This window comes from Lampris incognitus, chromosome 2 (genome assembly GCF_029633865.1).
Source record: "Lampris incognitus isolate fLamInc1 chromosome 2, fLamInc1.hap2, whole genome shotgun sequence".
Taxonomy (NCBI): domain Eukaryota; kingdom Metazoa; phylum Chordata; class Actinopteri; order Lampriformes; family Lampridae; genus Lampris; species Lampris incognitus.
The window spans coordinates 114,653,642-114,671,936 of record NC_079212.1 but is presented as its reverse complement, the minus strand read 5'-3'; the positions used below and the strand labels follow the sequence as shown (position 1 = coordinate 114,671,936).

The following is an 18,295-nucleotide window of genomic DNA, read 5'->3' as shown; positions in this document are numbered from 1 at the left end:
CCTAATCATACACTATGTTACTCTGGGATTGAATGGCGATGAAGGGAAATAATTGTAGACGAGTTGCTAAACTAAGATGTCAAATTATTTTTTTTATTATCATCATGCTTAGAGTAAAGGTTTTTTTAGCGTTGATTTAGGGATTTCCTCTTTGTTTAGTAAAGTACAAATCATACCATTTCCGTTTTTCATGTCTTTACTGAAAATGATAGAAACTAAAAACTATATCTAACCTACTCAGTTTTACATTCAGATAACACAAAACGGTAGGGTTTTTTTTGTTGTTGTCATTGTTATGTCATAAGCTTACAGCTGAACGCCGTCCAAACGATTAGAAGTTTGTTGGAATCAACAGAATAAACAGTTTAATGCAAGAACAACAGAAATTCCCTCTCACACACACCGCCGTGAATTTCCGGGATCCTCTCCTCCTCCCCCGTGACGTAGGCTCCTAGCGTCGTGACGTTGCCGTACGCCGAGTGAAGCAGCAAGAACAACGTTTCGCACAGGGAGAAATCGGGAGAGCGCCTTGTTTTCTGGACCACAGCGTGTCCCGAGTCAGGTTTCGCCTTTAGCAAAGCCAACACGGAGCGTATTTCGGGTACAACGGCACCAAACCTGCACCGCACTACACTACACAGCACAGCTGGAAACTGGAGTCTCTTTTTGTCTTTTCTTTTCTTTTTTTTTTACACTGCGCGGGACTTTTTGTCGCTCATTGTTAGTTAACAACAGGACATCAGCCAACCACGCACCAAGCGCGGAAAAAAAAAGGAGAGGGGGAGATTAGAAGTTTCGACTCGCTTGTTTTGTCACTTGGGGCAAGGCAAGGCAGGAATGTCGCAGAAGGAGAGACCCACTTTTTATCGACAGGAACTCAACAAAACGATATGGGAGGTTCCCGAGCGGTACCAGATCCTGTCTCCCGTGGGCTCCGGTGCTTATGGCTCCGTATGGTAAGCAATTTTGCAGAGAAGTACCAGTGAGACATTGCACAATGCCATTGGCTGGCAGAACGCCTAGCTTCAGCGTTTTGCTTACAGAGGCCCGTACCACGCGGAAGAATTGCCTTTAGAGTTAATTGGCGTGCAGCGGTGACGAAATTAAGGGTTAAATTATATGCCGCCTTTGTTTGCATAACACAGTGTAACAAATCGCTTGCACGTCGTGCACGCTTCGGAGCTACTTGCATTTCTTCGACAGATGGGGATTATTTTTGTTTGTTTTTGGTTTTTTTTGCATGTTCTGCTTTCCCGTCACATTTGCAATTGCAAATTGTAAACCTTAACATAAATGTCGTCCACGAAGCACAACGGAAGCGTCACAACGGCGTGTAGATGCCTTTTATGCAAAAGCGAACCCCCCCCCCCACGTTCAACTTGACCTTTTTAGAAAGAAGGAATCTCGTCACTGGCATACGTTGGATATATATGGACTGATAATGGCGACCATGCACTTTACACACAGTCGTAACGGATTTGAACCAGAGTCGTAAGGATACATGCCCTGTGGCTTTTCGTAAGCACTATTGCACGCATTGTACACTTTCCAGTTGGGTACAGAGCACCAGAAAGTCACATGGTTTTCTGAAAACAGCCCCCCCCCCACACACACACTCATACTTTGTGGGCATTTTCTATAGGAATCCACCCGACAATGATGAGTCTAGAATGATGTCACCCCTTCTCCCTTTCTGTTATCCCCATGACTCATAGTCCCGAGATTAGGTCGTTGCTTTAGCCCTAGAGTCGTTTAGTCATCACACATTTCGTAGGACATCTGACAAAAAAATCTCTCATAGAAACGTCATTATTCTTATTTGTGATTTTATTTTCTGCATCAGTGATGAATTGCCTATCAATTGCTGCATGTGTCTTTGGGTTAAAGTTTGATTGCATCATTCACTTATTTTCTGCTGCTACCCCAGTTGTCTTTCAGGGAGTTGTAGCATTAGAAAGAACTGTCACATGTATACTTGTAAAGGGAATCTTTCCGAGGTTCCCTTTACAATGCCTTCGGGAAACGATTGCTTGTGAGCCAGCATTAATGAGGTGGCGATGTGGTGAAGGCAAGGTGGTCTAAATGGGAAGTTATTAGAAATGCACAAACAACGTCATGGTGCCAGCCCCAGTGTGTCAAGGCTTTTTGTCAGTTTGCTTTCAGTTTACTAACCAGCCAGCCTGTTCATAGCGTCTGTTGTTTTCATCAGAGTTCCCTACTTGGACTCTGCAATTAAAGATTGTATGAAGTGCTATTTTTGTTTTTTATTCATATTTCCCAATTTGCCCCTCAATAGCCACTACCACCTCCTCTATTTTTGAATTGTGTCCATTCTTGGAATATCGTGTGCAATATTTGGTTGTAATAATCTCTGCTTAAATGGCAGTTGGTTTTTGTCTTCTTTAATTCACGTTTCACAATTTCATAACAAATTGCTTACACATTCTCCACGCTTTGGAGGAATTGTCATTTTTTCATCAGAGAGGAATGATTTGGCTTTTTGGGCACAAACTGTCTGCCTAGCAAAAAAGAGCCTCGGGTTTAAAATATGTTATTCGATGGAGATTTGAGGTTGAGCTTTGAATTGCATTGAGATTAAGATGGTAGAACCACTCATTGTGCATAGAGTGTAAAGAACAGTGCTGTGTGCCCTAAAAGCATCCTAGCACACATGGATCATTTGTGCTCATTTCCTCACTCACAAAGATGGCATTGTTGAGGTATTTTTGGAAAACCCAGGTCAAGGCACACATAGCCGAAATAGAGCTTGGGTCTTTGGACCTTGCTTTTCATAGAAGGTGAAAGAGAATATTCAACTCAACTTTGTAAATCCCAGCCCTCAGGTATTTCAGGCTGAACTGGAGAAGGAAATCTTTGGAATGTCGTAATGTAGGCGGATAGACTTTCAAAGCAAAAGCCTATTCAAATAATAACATGTACATGTGCACACATTCCTAAACTGTATTTGTCATCATGCAATAGCAATAGTTTCAGATGCATGGCGCCCTAATCTGATACTGTCACAGTAAAGGAGGAAATGAGCTCCGGCAGCTCATCTTAAACCGTTCTCACATTGGGATATCTTGAACCAGTCAGCACATCAGAAATGTGTTAACGCTTGTAAGCTCCATGTTGATGCTGAACTTTTAATGTTCTTTTTACAGCCCACATTTTTATGGTTCTTCGTTATTGCACTTACACTCATTACTAGCTATTTGGATGGTGTGTGTGCTTAAACGTTCATGTTTGTTCTGCTGATTAGCAGCTGCATCACTAACACTGTGTTTGTGTTGCCAGATATATGGGCTTGCTTTCTGAATGGTCTATATGCACTTGATTATGGGGTTTTTTCCACTTATATGAGAGGAAGCTACAAGGATTTCTACAAAGCTACAGCATAGACCAAGTACTGGAACTTGTCCTAATAAAACCTTGCTGTTCTGAATGCTTTGCATTTGGGACAAAACATCGGTTTCGAACAAAAGTAAGTGTCACTCACATTCATGCATTGGGGTATTGTAAGCTGATATATCACATAGGGCTGGCTGATATTGACTAAATATTTCTATCAATAATGTGATAGAAACAGAATGATGATATTTTGGAGATGGTTTATGGTGATTTCGTAAGATGTTTACTTATAAGAATATTTCAGGAAAAGATCATTATAGTAGTCCGGGTATGATGACCAAGCAGGTGAAGGCACTCGTCCAATTCACTCAGCTAAAAATAAATTCAGAAATTTTGTTGCACTCACTTTGCCGTAATGTAGCCTTAAAGATCAGGAAATCATAACGTTTAAGTTAGTTATGTCATGATAGCCAAAATCCTACATGATATCCATTCTTGTATCATGATGTCGGTATTAGGCCTATATAGATATGTATTGCCCAGCTTTAGCATCATACAATCTGATGAGTACATGGATAGCTCAAGAAACAGAGGTTTTGTAGTTCATTTCATTTTGAAAGTTTGAAAGCTCAGATCCCTTAACCTTTTGGTAAAATTTGGGCGAAGTGTATGACTAACCTCTCTCTTGCATCCGGTGCCCTGGTGAAAGTCAACCAACCTACTGGCTGGGGCTGCACAATATATCGTTTTAGCATTGTCATCGCGATGTACACATATGTGTGCATACACATGTACACATACACTATGTGTATAAAAGTATTGGGACACACCTCTTAGTCATTGAATTCAGGTTTTTCCATTCAGACCCATTGCCACAGGTGTATAAAATCAAGCAGCTAGCTGTGCAGTCTGCATTTACAAATATTTGTGAAAGAATGGCTCGTTCTGAAGAGCTAAGTGAATTCAAGCGTAGGTCTGTCATAGGATGCCACCTTTACAATAATTCAGTTCATGAAATTTCTTCCCTGCTAGATATTCTACAGTAAACTGTAAGTGGTATTATTGAAAAGTGGAAGCGTTTAGGAACAACAGCTCAGCCAATGAAGTGGCAGACCACGTAAAGTCACACAGCGGCGTCAACTAGTGCTGGGGCTCATAATGCGTAAAAGTCGCCAACGCTCTGTTGACTCAATAACTGCAGAGTTCCAAACTTCCTCTGGCATTAATATCAGCACAAAAACTGTGCGCCGGGAGCTTCATGGAATGGATTTCCAATCCATGGCCGAGCAGCTGCATGCAAGCCTTACATCAAGCACAGTGCCAAGCGTCGGATGGAGTGTTGTAAAGCACGCTGCCACTGGACTCTGGAGCAGTGGAAACGTGTTCTGTGGAGTGATGAATCACGCTTCTCTGTCTGGCAGTCTGATGGATGAGTCTGGGTTTGGTGGATGCCAGGAGAATGTTACCTGCCTGACTGCATTGTGCCAACTGTAAAGTTTGGTGGAGGAGGGATAACGGTATGGGATTGTTTTTCAGGGATTTGGCTAGGCCGCTTAGTTCCAGTGAAGGGAAATCTTAATGCTTCAGCATACCAAGACATTTTGGACAATTCTATGCTTCCAACTTTGTGGGAACAGTTCGGGGATGGCCCTTTTCTGTTCAAGCATGACTGTACCCTAGTGCACAAAGCAAGGTCCATCAAGACATGGTTGGGTGAGTTTGATGTGGAAGAACTTGACTGGCCCACACAGAGCTCTGACCTCAACCCCATCGAACACCTTTGGGATGAACTAGAACGGAGCTTGTGAGCCAGGTCTTCTCGTCCAACATCAGTGGCTGACCTCACAAATGCTCTTCTGGTTGAATGGGCAAAAAGAATAAGCTGTTATAGCTGCAAAAGGGGGACCAACTCCATATGAATGCCTATGGATTTAGAAGGGGATGTCAAAAGCTCCTGTAGGTGTAATGGTCAGGTGTCCCAATACTTTTGTACATATCGTGTATGTGCACACGGACGATCCGCTGTGACAACCCCTAAAGGGAGCAGCTGAAGGTAGTAGATCGTGATGTGCACATGTACAATAGTGACTTGCAGGATGTAAGGCAAATTCACTCAAACATCTTTTTGTTGCTTGATACAAAAGTTAAACTCACACGGTTATCATTTTTCATGACTAATCTACAAGAGAAGTCTGTCTGATATCATTTACTCCGATTTAAGGGTTCTTGGATACACTGAATTTGTTGCTAGTCAGTGACATTCAAGCGCTGCATTCACAATCATTCTCGATCAGTTTAACAACCAAAGCAGGCCAGTCGTCAATCACGACCTGAAAATGAGCGAGGAACAGGAGAAAAACAGCGAAAAGGTTTGGTTGCAAAAAAGAAAGGCAACATCAGTTGCACGGATTTTTAAAAGTTTAAATTATCTTTAAGATCAGGTGGGGTTTTTTCTTCTCTCATTGTTTTTATTTTTGTGAAGTGCAGACTACATAGTGTGAATTTTTGACAGTGCATATTTTGGTGTTTATTTTTAAAAAGTATCAGGATGCGCGTTTGTCCGTTGTTGATCTTTCACTGTCTGCTGTGCACCAGGCACACAGAAGTTTCAGCTGTCATGGTAGGATGGCCACGTTTACACACATACACTGCGCTACTCTTAAAACTGAAATCTCTACAATTCTGGTTTCTTTATTTTTGCTTTCTATGCAGATGCACTCCCCTACATAATTACCCCAGTCATTCTGGAATGATTAATTCTTTCCAAATGGAGCTATTCAAATCATCTGGTGAAAATTCCTGCATTTTTCACAATATATATATATATATATATATATATATTTAAAAAAGCGTTTTTTTCCCCCCAGAAACCAATGGTGTAGATGAAAGTGCTAAATAAATGAGAGGAATATTAAGACAGATGTGGGGGGGGGAACTAATGCATTTCAGTACAAGCCGTTTCGTGCGTGACGCACGTTGGCAGCCGAGTGCGTGACGCACGAAACAAGCTTGTACTGAAATGCATTAAAGTTATTTTCCCCCTACATCCAACACACACACACCTCCATCCATTATCCAAGCCGCTTATCCCAACCGGGGTCGCGGGGACGCTGGAGCTGTTCCAGCAGTCATTGGGCAGCAGGCGGGGAGACGCCCTGGACAGGCTGCCAGTCCATCCTAGGGCCGAGACACACTCACCTAAGGACAATTTAGTATGGCCGATTCACCTGACCGACATGTCTTTGGACTGTGAGAGGAAACCGGACCACCTGGAGGAAACTCAGGCAGACACGGGGAGAACATGCAAACTCCACACAGAGGACGACCCCCAACGTTGGACTACCCCGGGGCTCGAACCCGGAACCTAGCCATGAGGCGACTGGACTACCACATGCCAACTCCGATACATGTGGAATCGTCAGCCGCTTCTTTTCACCTGACAGGAGTTTCGCCAGGGGGGACATAGCACGTGGGAGGATCACCGACCAGAGGAGGCGCTAGTGCAGTGACCAGGACACTCATATCCGGCTTCCCACCCACAGACACGACCAATTGTGTCTGTAGGGATCTTCGACCGAGCCTGAGGTAACACGGGGATTCGAACCAGAGATCCCCATGTTGGTAGGCAATGGAATAGACCGCCACGCCACACTGAGGCCCCTTCCACTGACAGTTAAATCAGTACATACATATTTTTATTTTCATCCAATAGATGGTTAGCAGTCATTGTAGTTGTCCATTTGGGCTGCAGCCAGATTTGTTAACCCCGGAGAAACACGGTTTATCATCATCATTGGGCTGTTTGCTCACAGAAATACAGGAAATATAACTGTCATGCGCGGGAGCAGGAGAGGACCCTAATGCAGACAGCAAGGACAGGCTGGGTTTGAACAAAGCTTTAGTTACAAAAACCACTTACAAACAGCAGGAACAGACAGCAGTGGGGAAAGCACACAAAATGGTGCAGCGATCAGGTGACCAAGAGTCTCCATAAGTGTCTCGGTAAGTGTGTGAGACAAACCGACCAAGACCCCGAGTAACCAAGGGGCATATATACCCCGGGAGACCAATCAGTGAGATTGAGCACAGGTGCACAGGACCCGTACAGCCAATCGGAGAAAGGGGAGGTGAGTGAAGCCGGGCAATCGGGGTCACTCAGGCACACGGGCGCAGGTGAACTGAAACACCAATTGGGATGAGAGAGCCTCGATGACCCAGATCACACACCCATGACAAGGTCCATCTGCCTCGCTCTCTATTGCCTTCATACTTCTTCTGTCTCTGTGTCAGGTTGAAGGTTTCGTAGTATTATATTGGTACAATCTGAATTTGATAAAAGTTGAGTTGCACATTTCGTGTTTGAGTGTTACTGTGTGTTTTCCTTCCTTTTTGTGAAGGATGGGACTGCTTTTCAACTCAGATATGCAGATAGGCCTTCTACTCTCTACATGTGTACACACACACACACACACCAGAGTAAACACAACCATGCATGCATTTCACTTGTACCACCCCAGTAGAACTGCAGAGCAGTTGCTGATTTGCGCTGGCCTCGCTCTAACGTGTTCTGTGCTATTTATAGATTTTCCACATAATGGATAATCATGCTGAAATTGGTTATTGCAGTTCAGACATATTTGAAGAAATGGGAGCAATGGGGTCACGTTGCTTACATACTGTTGTTTGTGCATTGTGTTAGCTTTTGCCATAGATCCAATTTATTCTCATTAATGGCTTCAACATTTTCAGATATTTTTTTTTCCAAATATTCTGTGTCTCATAATAAGAGTATTGTCCTTATACTGATCTTACAAGTCAAAGAATGATTTCATAAATGTAGAATAATTCACTGCTGTACTCTAGGAACTGGTACTACTGGCATTTTTTGTCTGTTGCTCTGCATGCTGTTAACTACTTTATCTTTAACTTCGATAACTAACAACTTGATAACCACTTGGTGGATTTTATTTGATCATCGGCTCCCGCACTGACTTGATTGCACTGAAACCGCCGATTCTGTAACACGGGGTCTGTATGTGGCTTTTTCTTGCCTCTGGCTAAGCTAACCAAACAATTATGCCAACTTTGCCCTGTGAGGACTGTATGCTATTAGAGAAAGCAAATGGAAAGATTGCTGACCTTGAAAAGGATGTTTGACGGCTTTCTGATGAACTCCATAAGAAAGACTCCCTTTTGACCTCCTTCATGGACATGGCTTCTGGGCAGTCCAAACAGATTGCCTGTCAGTGCAACCATCCAGGACACAGTTCTATGGGACCCCTCCACTTGTCCACAGCTTTCTTCCTGCTCAACACCTAACCACCAGTCGTCCTGGGCCGAAGTGGTGGTCCGTGGTCGCAAGAGAGGCTCAGATGGGGCTGCCTACCCCCCTCGCCTAGGCCTCTCCAGCTGCTACACGATCCTGTCTGACAACACTCCTGTCCACCCAGCAGATGTTCCTGCAGTTCTGACACATCTCGATCAGGGCCCTTTTACGAAAATGGCGCCTGCCGGCACTGCAGCTACCCCACTCGTGGCTAGCAGTATTCAGGTGACTCTCCATACCGTCCATCCATTCATCCATCCATTATCCGAACTGCTTATCCGGCTCTCAGGGTCGCGGGGATGCTGGAGCCTATCCCAGCAGTCATTGGACGGCAGGCGGGGAGACACCCTGGACAGGCCGCCAGGCCATCACACAGGGCCGACACACACACACACACACACACACACACACACACACACACACACACACACATTCATACCTCGGGACAATTTAGCACTGCCGATTCACCTGACCTACATGTCTTTGGACTGTGGGAGGAAACTGGAGCACCCAGAGGAAACCCATGCAGACACGGGGAGAACATGCAAACTCCACACAAAGGACGGCCCCCAAGGTTGGACCCCGGGGCTCGAACCCAGGACCTTCTTGCTGTGAGGTGACCATGCTAACCACTACGCCACCATGCCGCCCATTTCCACCGTGCTGCCCATTTTCCACATTCCACGTGCCCACCGTGCTCTCCATACCACTGGGAAGCCAAAACAACAGTCTTCATCCTGGGTAATGATCTCCTCTTCCCATCATAAGATCTTGAAAGAGGCCGTGATTAGACGCTCTCGAAGTCTTCTGTGCCCTGAGCTGGCGGAGAAATCCATTCTAGGACCTGATGTTGCTGACTCATTACAACAATTGCTTGCTTGGACACCACATCCCCAGTCGGCGATTTTTACACACAGTGTGGCTCGTGTACTCTCTTGCTATGAGTACCCACAGCCAACATCTCCTCGTCCCCTTTTCTCCCTAGTTACATTAATAGTTGGGGATTTCATAATCAGGAACATCCCTTTTCTTATGCTGCCACTCACTGATTCCCTAGAGCCACAGTCCTGATATCTTTGATAAGCTCCCAGGATTGATCCACTCACTCCCATCCTCCACCAATCGAGTGATTCTTCATGTGGGGGCAAACAATACAGCTCATCAGCAGTCTTGAATTAACCAAAAAGGATTTTATTGAACTTTTCAGCTTTTTAAGTACATGTGAAAGGCCTGTTTTTATTTTATCTCAAGTCCTATTCCAACCCTAGCCCGTGGAGCGGGGCGTTTCAGCAGCCTGCACACGAGGCTCATCTCCACCTGCAGAGCTCACAATAATGGTTTTATTGACAATTTTAATCTGTTTTTGGATCGTCTGTCCTTCTTCAGAACTGATGGAGTCCATCCAAACAGGTTGGGTGGCCGGATGGTAGGGGCCAACCTGCAGCATGTCGTACAGTCCTCTCCACGTGACTGACTGTTTACACCCCACACTTCTATCCCGAAGCCTCCGCTTGTGCCTGTGGTAGCACCCCATGGTACTGTTCCACCCACTGGCTCCCTCCACTGGCCTCATCTGTCATTGACCCTCTCACTGGGAGTTTTCCCAATACAGACTATTAGGCACTGTGCCTCTCATCCACACGACGTATCTAATAGTAGTAGAAACAACAACAGCCGAATATCTGGAGCAAATATCTGCAATTTGCATCTTATTTGCTGTACTCCAGTTGGTTTTAACTCTGCTTTGACATCAAATACTTTTGGCCACTTGAATGTGAGCTCTCTTGGTAATAAGTCCTTTATCATTAATGATTTTATTGTCTCTAATAATCTGGACTTTTTTATGTATACTGAGACACGGCTGTCCCCAGTGGACACTGTTCCCCTGATTGAAGCTAGGCCCCCTGATTTTGCATATTTTCATATTCCTAGGCCCTCTGGAAGAGGGGGTGGCTTAGCTGTTTTTTATGAGTTAGGTCTTAAGTGCCATCCTGTTTACTTTTGGTAATTTTATCTCCATTGAGGTTTTATGTTTGTTAATCACTGCCCCCCCTCTTTACTCTGCATCTTAATTTATAGGCCCCCTAATTCTGTTAGTTTTATTTTTGAGTTTGCTGACCTTCTGTTTTCATGGCAAAATATGACAGGGTACTTATTCTTGGGGATTGTAATATTCATGTGTGTTGTTCCTCCCATTCCCTGGCTTCACATATTTTGAATCTTATAGACTTTTTTAACCTTATTCAATCTGTTAAAGGGTCCACATATTCCAAAAGTCACATTTTAGACTCATCTGGTTTCTCTCTCGGGTGTCTTAGTCTGATGGATATGCTTGTAAGTGACCTTAAAGCTGTCGTTTTCAAAGTTCCGCTACAGCTTGCTATTCCTAGTCACTATCCTAAAACATGCTCTTGCATTCTCAGTGCTGGCTCTGCAGTGTAATTCTGTGATGCTTTTAATTCATCATCCTTTAATCCCTCTATGCTCCCTCTCAATCCAGATGGACTGGTAAATTCATTCAATGATCAGTGACTATCCATCCTTGACCAAATTGTACTGTTTAAAACTAGGAAACAAAACTCAAATAATCTCCCCTGGGTGAATGCTCACATTCGTGCCATTAGAAGACTCTGTAGAAAATCAGAACGACAATGGAAGGACAACAAGTCCGAATTAGCACATAGCACGCTTAAAAACTAAATGTTCATTTACCAGAAGCAGTTAAGGATGCGAGATCAGCGTACTTCTCTGAACTGATTTCAAGAAATAACCGCAATCCTAAAGTTCTCTTTAGTGTAATTGACTCTGTTATTAATGGTCGCTCCACTTCTTCTTCTTTTTTTTTTACCTGATGTTTTTTTTACCCAGTTTCAACCAATTTTAGAGACTACAGTCTCCAATATGAACTCCTCCCCCTGTATCTTAGACATCATTCCCATTAAGCTGCTCAAGTAGGTATTTTCAATTGTTAGTCCCGCTATTCTGCAAAATCTTAATAATTTTCTGGCCTCCACCATCCGCTGTCCTTATGTAACTACAGACCAATCTCCAAATCTTTTTTATCTAAGATTCTGGAGAGACTTATTTAATCTAAATCGATTCCTTTATGAACACTAATAGTATTTTTAACAGTTTCCAGTCTGGTTTTAGAGCACTTCATAGTACCGAGACAGCTCTAGTTCATTCATTCATTCATCTGCAGCTGCTTCTCTGGAGTAGGGTCGCAGTGGCAGCAAGCTAAGTAGGGCACTCCAGATGTCCCTCTCCCCAGCAATGCCCTCCAGCTCCTCCTGGAGGATCCCAAGATGTTCCCAGGCCATACTGGACATGTAGTCCCTCCAGCGAGTTCTGGGTCTACCCCAGGGTTTCCTCCCAGTTGGCCATGCCAAGAAAACCTCCAAAGGAAGGCACCCAGGAGGCATCCTAATCAGATGCCCGAACCACCTCAACTGGCTCATTTCGACACGAAGGAGCAGCGGCTCTACTCTGAGCTCCCTCCGGATGGCCGAGCTCCTCACCCTATCTCTAAGGCTGAGCCCAGACACCCTATGGAGGAAACTCATTTTAGCCGCTTGTATCCGCGATCTCACCTTTTCGGTCACTACCCAAATCTCATGATCATAGGTGAGGGTTGGAACTAAGATTGACTGATAAATTGAGAGCTTTGCCTCCTGGCTCAGCCTTCTGTTCACCGCAACGGTCTGGTACAACGTCCACATTGCTGCTGATGCTGTACCAATCCGCCTGTCAATCTCCCGCTCCATCCTTCCCTCACTTGTGAACAAGACCCCAAGATACTTGAACTCCTTCACTTGAAGCAACAACTCATCCCTAACCCGGAGGGAGCAATCCACCATTTTCCAGTAGAGAACCATGGTCTCAGACTTGGAGATGCTGACTCTCATCCCGGCCATTTCACACTCAGCTGCAAACGGCCCCAGTGCGTGCTGGAGGTCGCGTTCTGATGAAACCAACAAAACCACATCATCTGCGAAGAGCAGAGATGCATTTCTGAGGTTCCCAAAACAGACACACTCCTCACCTTGGCTACACCTCGAGATCCTGTCCATGAATATCACAAACAGAATCGGAGACAAGAGGCAACCTTGGCAGAGTCCGACACCCACCGGAAGTGTGTTTGACTTTGTGCTGAGAATGCGGACACAGCTCTCACAAAGACTGCATGGCTTGTAGCAACTACCCCGGTACCCCATACTCCCGCAGTGACACCCCACAGAGTGCCCCGGGGTACACGGTTGTAAGCCTTTTCCAAATCCACAAACCACATGGAGACTGGCTGGTCAAACTCCCTTGCCCCCCTCAGCACTTCCACAAGGGTAAAGAGTTGGTCCATTGTTCTACGGCCAGGACGGAATCCTCATTGTTCCTCCTGGATCCGAGGTTCGACAATCGGTCGGAGCCTCTTTTCCAGCACCCTAGATAGACTTTCCCAGGGAGGCTGAGCAATATCTCTCTTCCTGTCGAACTAAGACAAACCAAGTCTCTAGCTTCTTTTAAATCTCATCTTTTTATGAAAGCTTCAACGAATGTTTGATATTTGTTTTTATTTATTTAAATAGTTTTTATTTTGACTCTTATTTATTTGGTCTTACTCTTATTTTTGCCTTGTCTGTTTTTTTTTTTTTTTTGTAAAGAACTTTGTAACATTGTTTTAGTAAAGTACTATATAAATTAACAGTTATTATTATTACTGCCAGCCAATCAATCTGAACTCATAAAATACTCCTGAGGAGGAAGAGGAAGAAGGGTGTGTATCAAAATGCAGCAAACCAGGCTTTTTGGTAGGATTTAGGGAAATTGTTTTGAAAGAACTGCAAAAAAAACATTAAGATGTGATGCATTAACTAGAGATACTTTGAAAGGGCCTGTAAATACTCTAGATTTTTTTTTAAATCTAGAAAAAAATATTAATTTCAGTGCTCATAATGTTGAAATGTTGTTTTTTTTTTTGGCTGGAGCGGACCAGCCCTACAAACGCGAATGCCGCTGACTGAGTGACTGACCTACTGAGGGATCATGTTTGACATGGTTGGGGCAGTGGATCAGGTGACCAGCAACGTCACTTAAGTGCTTTTACAATAATTCAATAACTTCACTTTTTTTTTTGGGATCCCCCCCTTTTTTTTTCTCCCCAATTGTACCTGGCCAATTACCCCATTCTCCAAGCTGTCCCGGTCACTACTCCACTCCCTCTGCTGATCCAGTTGGAACAGATAATTGGAATAGGTATATTTACAATTAAATTAAGTTCTCTTTCAAATCAAACATCCCAAGACATGAGTGAAAAAAAGGTTTTGAGTGCAGTTGCAAGAACTTGCAACTGCATTTATAACTTCTTTTTTTTACTCTAACATAGCTTAACCATTTCATGTGATATGTTACTTCAGTACATTTAATAATATTACTGGGACCACTACAGAAAATTTCAGATGAGCATTTAATATCCAGGAATTCATATTATAGACACTACACTGACTACCCCTGTAACAAACTGGTCACATTTTTGAACATTGACCATACATGGTCTAGCCGTATACTAGGTTTTGACCTAGTTTTGTTAATCGTCTTCTGCAATTGGTCATGTCAAAATATTGTTCTTCACTTGCATCACTTGCGGCACAGTGGTTAGCGTGGTCGGATCACAGCAAGGAGGTCCTGAGTTTGAGCCCCAGGGTGGTCCAACCTTGGGGGTCGTCCCGGGCCGTCCTCTGTGTGAAGGTTGCATGTTCTCCCCGTGTCTGCGTGGGTTTCCTCCAAGTGCTCTGATTTCCTTCCACCGTCCAAAGGCATGTAGGTCAGGTGAATGGGCCATACTAAATTGTCCCTAAATGTGTGTGTGTGTGTGTGTGTGTGTGTGTGTGTGTGTGTGTGTGTGTGTGTGTGTGTGTGTGTGTGTGTGTGTGTGTGTGTGTGTCGGCCTTGTGGTGTGGTGGCCTTTCCAGGGTGTCTCCCCACCTGCTGCCCAATGACTGCTTGGATAGGCTCCAGCATCCCCGTGTTACTGAGAGCAGGATAAGCAGTTTGGATAATGGGTGGATGGATGGACTTGCATTATTTTTTTATTTTTTTTATGGCAGCTGTAATTTGCTCTTTGTGCATATTCCCATTTATGTATTTTTTGAGACCAGCAGTTATGTGAACCACTCTAGTATCAATGGATAAAGTAGCTTTATTCCCACTCCCTGCCAAGTATCTGTAATTCCGTATGCCAGCAAATTGGGGCTACATGGGGGTGTTTATTACTTCCCACACCTGAACATCTAAACATCATCTGTTACTAAGCAGACATGGCGTGGCTGTTTATGAAAGATTTACTCACAGTAATGTCGTGCTAAATTCAGCAGTACAGCATGCCAGTCTTACTTAAATTCCATGCACTACAAAATGATTCAGAGTAATAGTCTTGAGAATTTGGTGTCAGTGTTGTAACCAAGACAATTGCTTTTCACCAACAAACTAATAGAGGGTGGCTCTCTTTACTCCTAACTGTGTCATACCACAACAATAAAGCTGATATTTGACAACAAGCTTGGTCATGTTCGGCAAGACTGCTTCGTGTTGCAGTGTATAACATGAAGTGAAACTCAAGACCTCAGTATTATGCAATGATTTGTTTTGCTCACTGGATTGAATCCACCCACTCACTCTTGCAAAACACCTTTTCCCCAGCTGAATTGAGGAAGGCTTTTTTCTAATTTGTTCCGAGAGTTATTTGCGTGTGATAAATGGGTCTCTGACTTATCACGCAGGTCTTATCCCTTCCTGACGCTTTCTCTGTTCTATGTGTGTCGCTCAGCTCGGCATATGACGTGAAAACGAGACGGAAGATAGCAGTGAAGAAGTTGTCAAGGCCCTTCCAGTCAAACATCCACGCAAAGAGGACCTACAGGGAGTTGCGGCTGCTCAAACACATGAAGCATGAGAATGTAAGTCAGCTCACTCGTATCTTTCAACCCCTGATCGCAGCAGGTTCACCCCCCTGCACTCTCCAATGGTTTTGTGCTTTGTCATATTCAGATGTGCACACACACACACACACACACACACACATACAAATCTTCAGGTCTGAGCCTCTTATTTTGTTTAACTTTTCTGGAAGCTATAGTCACTTTTACATCACCAAGAATTTGCCAGTGTGAACCAGAGACCGCAAACAAGTCTTATGTTCATCTTGTGTTCATCATCTTTTTCCACTGCTCACCATGGTATACTGCATGTGCCTATGTTGAATACTCGGTTATGAGTAGGCCCACACCGAACTCTGATGGGAACTCTGCAGAATCAGAATGTAAACCAACACCCCTCACTTTAATGTTTTTGTGTTTTCCTGGCGCTACAGGAGAACGATGAGGCAGAATAAGTGCTACACACACACACACACACACACACACACAGGGGGGAAGGGAGATGGATGAGCCATTATAGAGCTGTCTGAAAGGTACAGACAGTACAACAATTGCCGTCAGCACATTTCATTTTCACTTAGAGACGCAATGGAAAATAATCTGACTGAAGAAAAGAACAAAATAAGAAGAGGGATAGTAATCTGATTGAATAAAAGTACAAAACAAGCAAGTAGTATGCACACACACATACACACACACACACACACGATTGTATTTAATAAACTGCTTTTTTTTAAAAAGGCACTTTATTTTTGTCATTGTACAGGTTACAATGAATTTTTTCTCTGCATTTAACCCATCCTATTGTATAGGAGCAGTGGGCAGCTGCAAGACCCGGGGACCAACTCCAGTTCTTCTTTCCATTGCCTTGGTCAGGGGCACAGACAGGAGTATTAACCCCAACATGCATGTCTTTTTGATGGTAGAAGGAAACCGGAGCACCCGGAGGAAGCCCACGCAGACACGGGGAGAACATGAAAACTCCACACAGAGAGGACCTGGGATGCTGTCCCAGGTCTTTTCTGTGGGACGGCCTGGGGTTCGAACCCAGGGCCTTCTTGTTGTGAAGCAACAGTGCTAACCACTGGGCCATCGTGCCACCCATGAAACAAATTTTGCCTTGGCAATATTCATTTTTGTTCTTGAAATTATTTCTTAATGCTACTTTTACTATCAGCTATTTAAAAGTATTTAGGGTATTGATTGTGTTTACACTTGGGTTTACACTGACAAACGCATACGAGTTTAAGTACTTGGGGTCAACTGTCCAAAGTAACGGGGAGTGCAGGAGAGACGTGAAGAAGAGAGTGTAGGCAGGGTGGAGTGGGTGGAGAAGAGTGTCAGGAATGATTTGCGACAGAAGGGTGCCAGCAAGAGTTAAAGGGAAGGTTTACAAGATGGTTGTGAGACCAGCTATGTTATATGGTTTGGAGACAGTGGCACTGACGAAAAGACAGGAGGTGGAGCTGGAGGTGGCAGAGTTGAAGATGCTAAGATTTTCGCTGGGAGTGACGAAGAAGGACAGGATTAGGGATGATTATGTTAGAGGGACAGCTCAAGTTGGACGGTTTGGAGACAAAGCAAGAGAGGCAAGATTGAGATGACTTGGACATGTTTGGAAGAGAGATACTGGGTATATTGGGAGAAGGATGCTGAATTTGGAGCTGCCAGGGAAGAGGAAAAGAGGAAGGCCAAAGAGGAGGTTTATGGATGTGGTGAGGGAAGACATGCAGGTGGCTGGTGTGACAGAGGAAGATGCAGAAAACAGGAAGAAATGGAAACGGAGGATCCGCTGTGGCGACCCCTAACGGGAGCAGCCAAAAGTAGTAGTAGTAGTAGACTGTGTTTACACTTTACAGTTTTTCTTTTTCTTATCATTATTATTTCAAGGAAATGTTTCAAATACTTCACAGCCATTGTGCTGCCCCTCTCAATTTTCACAAATACTGAAGCACTCAGATTGCTGTTGAAGATATTCTAAAATGTCTAAAAGTCTGTTTTATACCCACAATGAAAAAAGATCCATTCTGCAGAATAATGAAGATTTTAATCAAGAATAGGTACAGAAATATCCAAAAACTTGGAGCAGATTCCATTTGAGTCTTGTAATGAGTCTGATTGTATGCTGCTGAAGGAATACGTTGTTCTTTAGACCTGCCCTCTGGGATTTACCTAAGGTTATTTTGACCCTCATTGGGTTGGAGTTAACAGTCAGAGTCCTCTTAATTTTGAAACCTAAGTAAGTGCACTTTGTGTAGGCCTAGTGTTGTATAAATATCAGGGAGAACTCATGTTGCTGGTTTACATGTGCGGAGGAAAAAGGGCCAGTTAAGAGCTTTTCACTTACATCGCATCATTTATCTATATACAGGCAAAACCAGTGAAAATACCAACTACATGGGTGCCCTTTTTACACAATCTACAACTAAGACCACATTTAAATTTGTATTTAAAAGAGTTTTATATGACATTTGGGGTAAGCCATATTGGGGAAAAATCCAATTTTCTTCCAATGATGAAACTAAATCTTATTCTAAATCACAACTGAAACTGGCTGTGATCAAGTGTATATTATATGGGTACATGCTCAGCACTTTCACAATACTGCCTTTGCTGGATCCTGCTGTGAGTAAAAAGGGCCTTTAGGTTTATTTACAATACCTCTGCATGTCACCTTATTATTGTACAGACA

The 18,295-nt window shown here is 43.8% G+C and overlaps 1 protein-coding gene across 1 annotated transcript in view; it reads left to right on the top strand.

The window, feature by feature from the left end:
• The first annotated feature begins 523 nt into the window (after positions 1–523).
• Positions 524–18,295, top strand: part of mapk14b (mitogen-activated protein kinase 14b) — a 38,033-nt gene continuing 20,261 nt past the window's right edge. The window contains exons 1-2 of the mRNA XM_056274496.1: positions 524–956; positions 15,495–15,624. Coding sequence (XP_056130471.1) covers positions 838–956; positions 15,495–15,624 — 249 coding nt within the window. The 5' untranslated portion in view covers positions 524–837. The remainder of the gene's footprint in view (positions 957–15,494; positions 15,625–18,295) is intronic.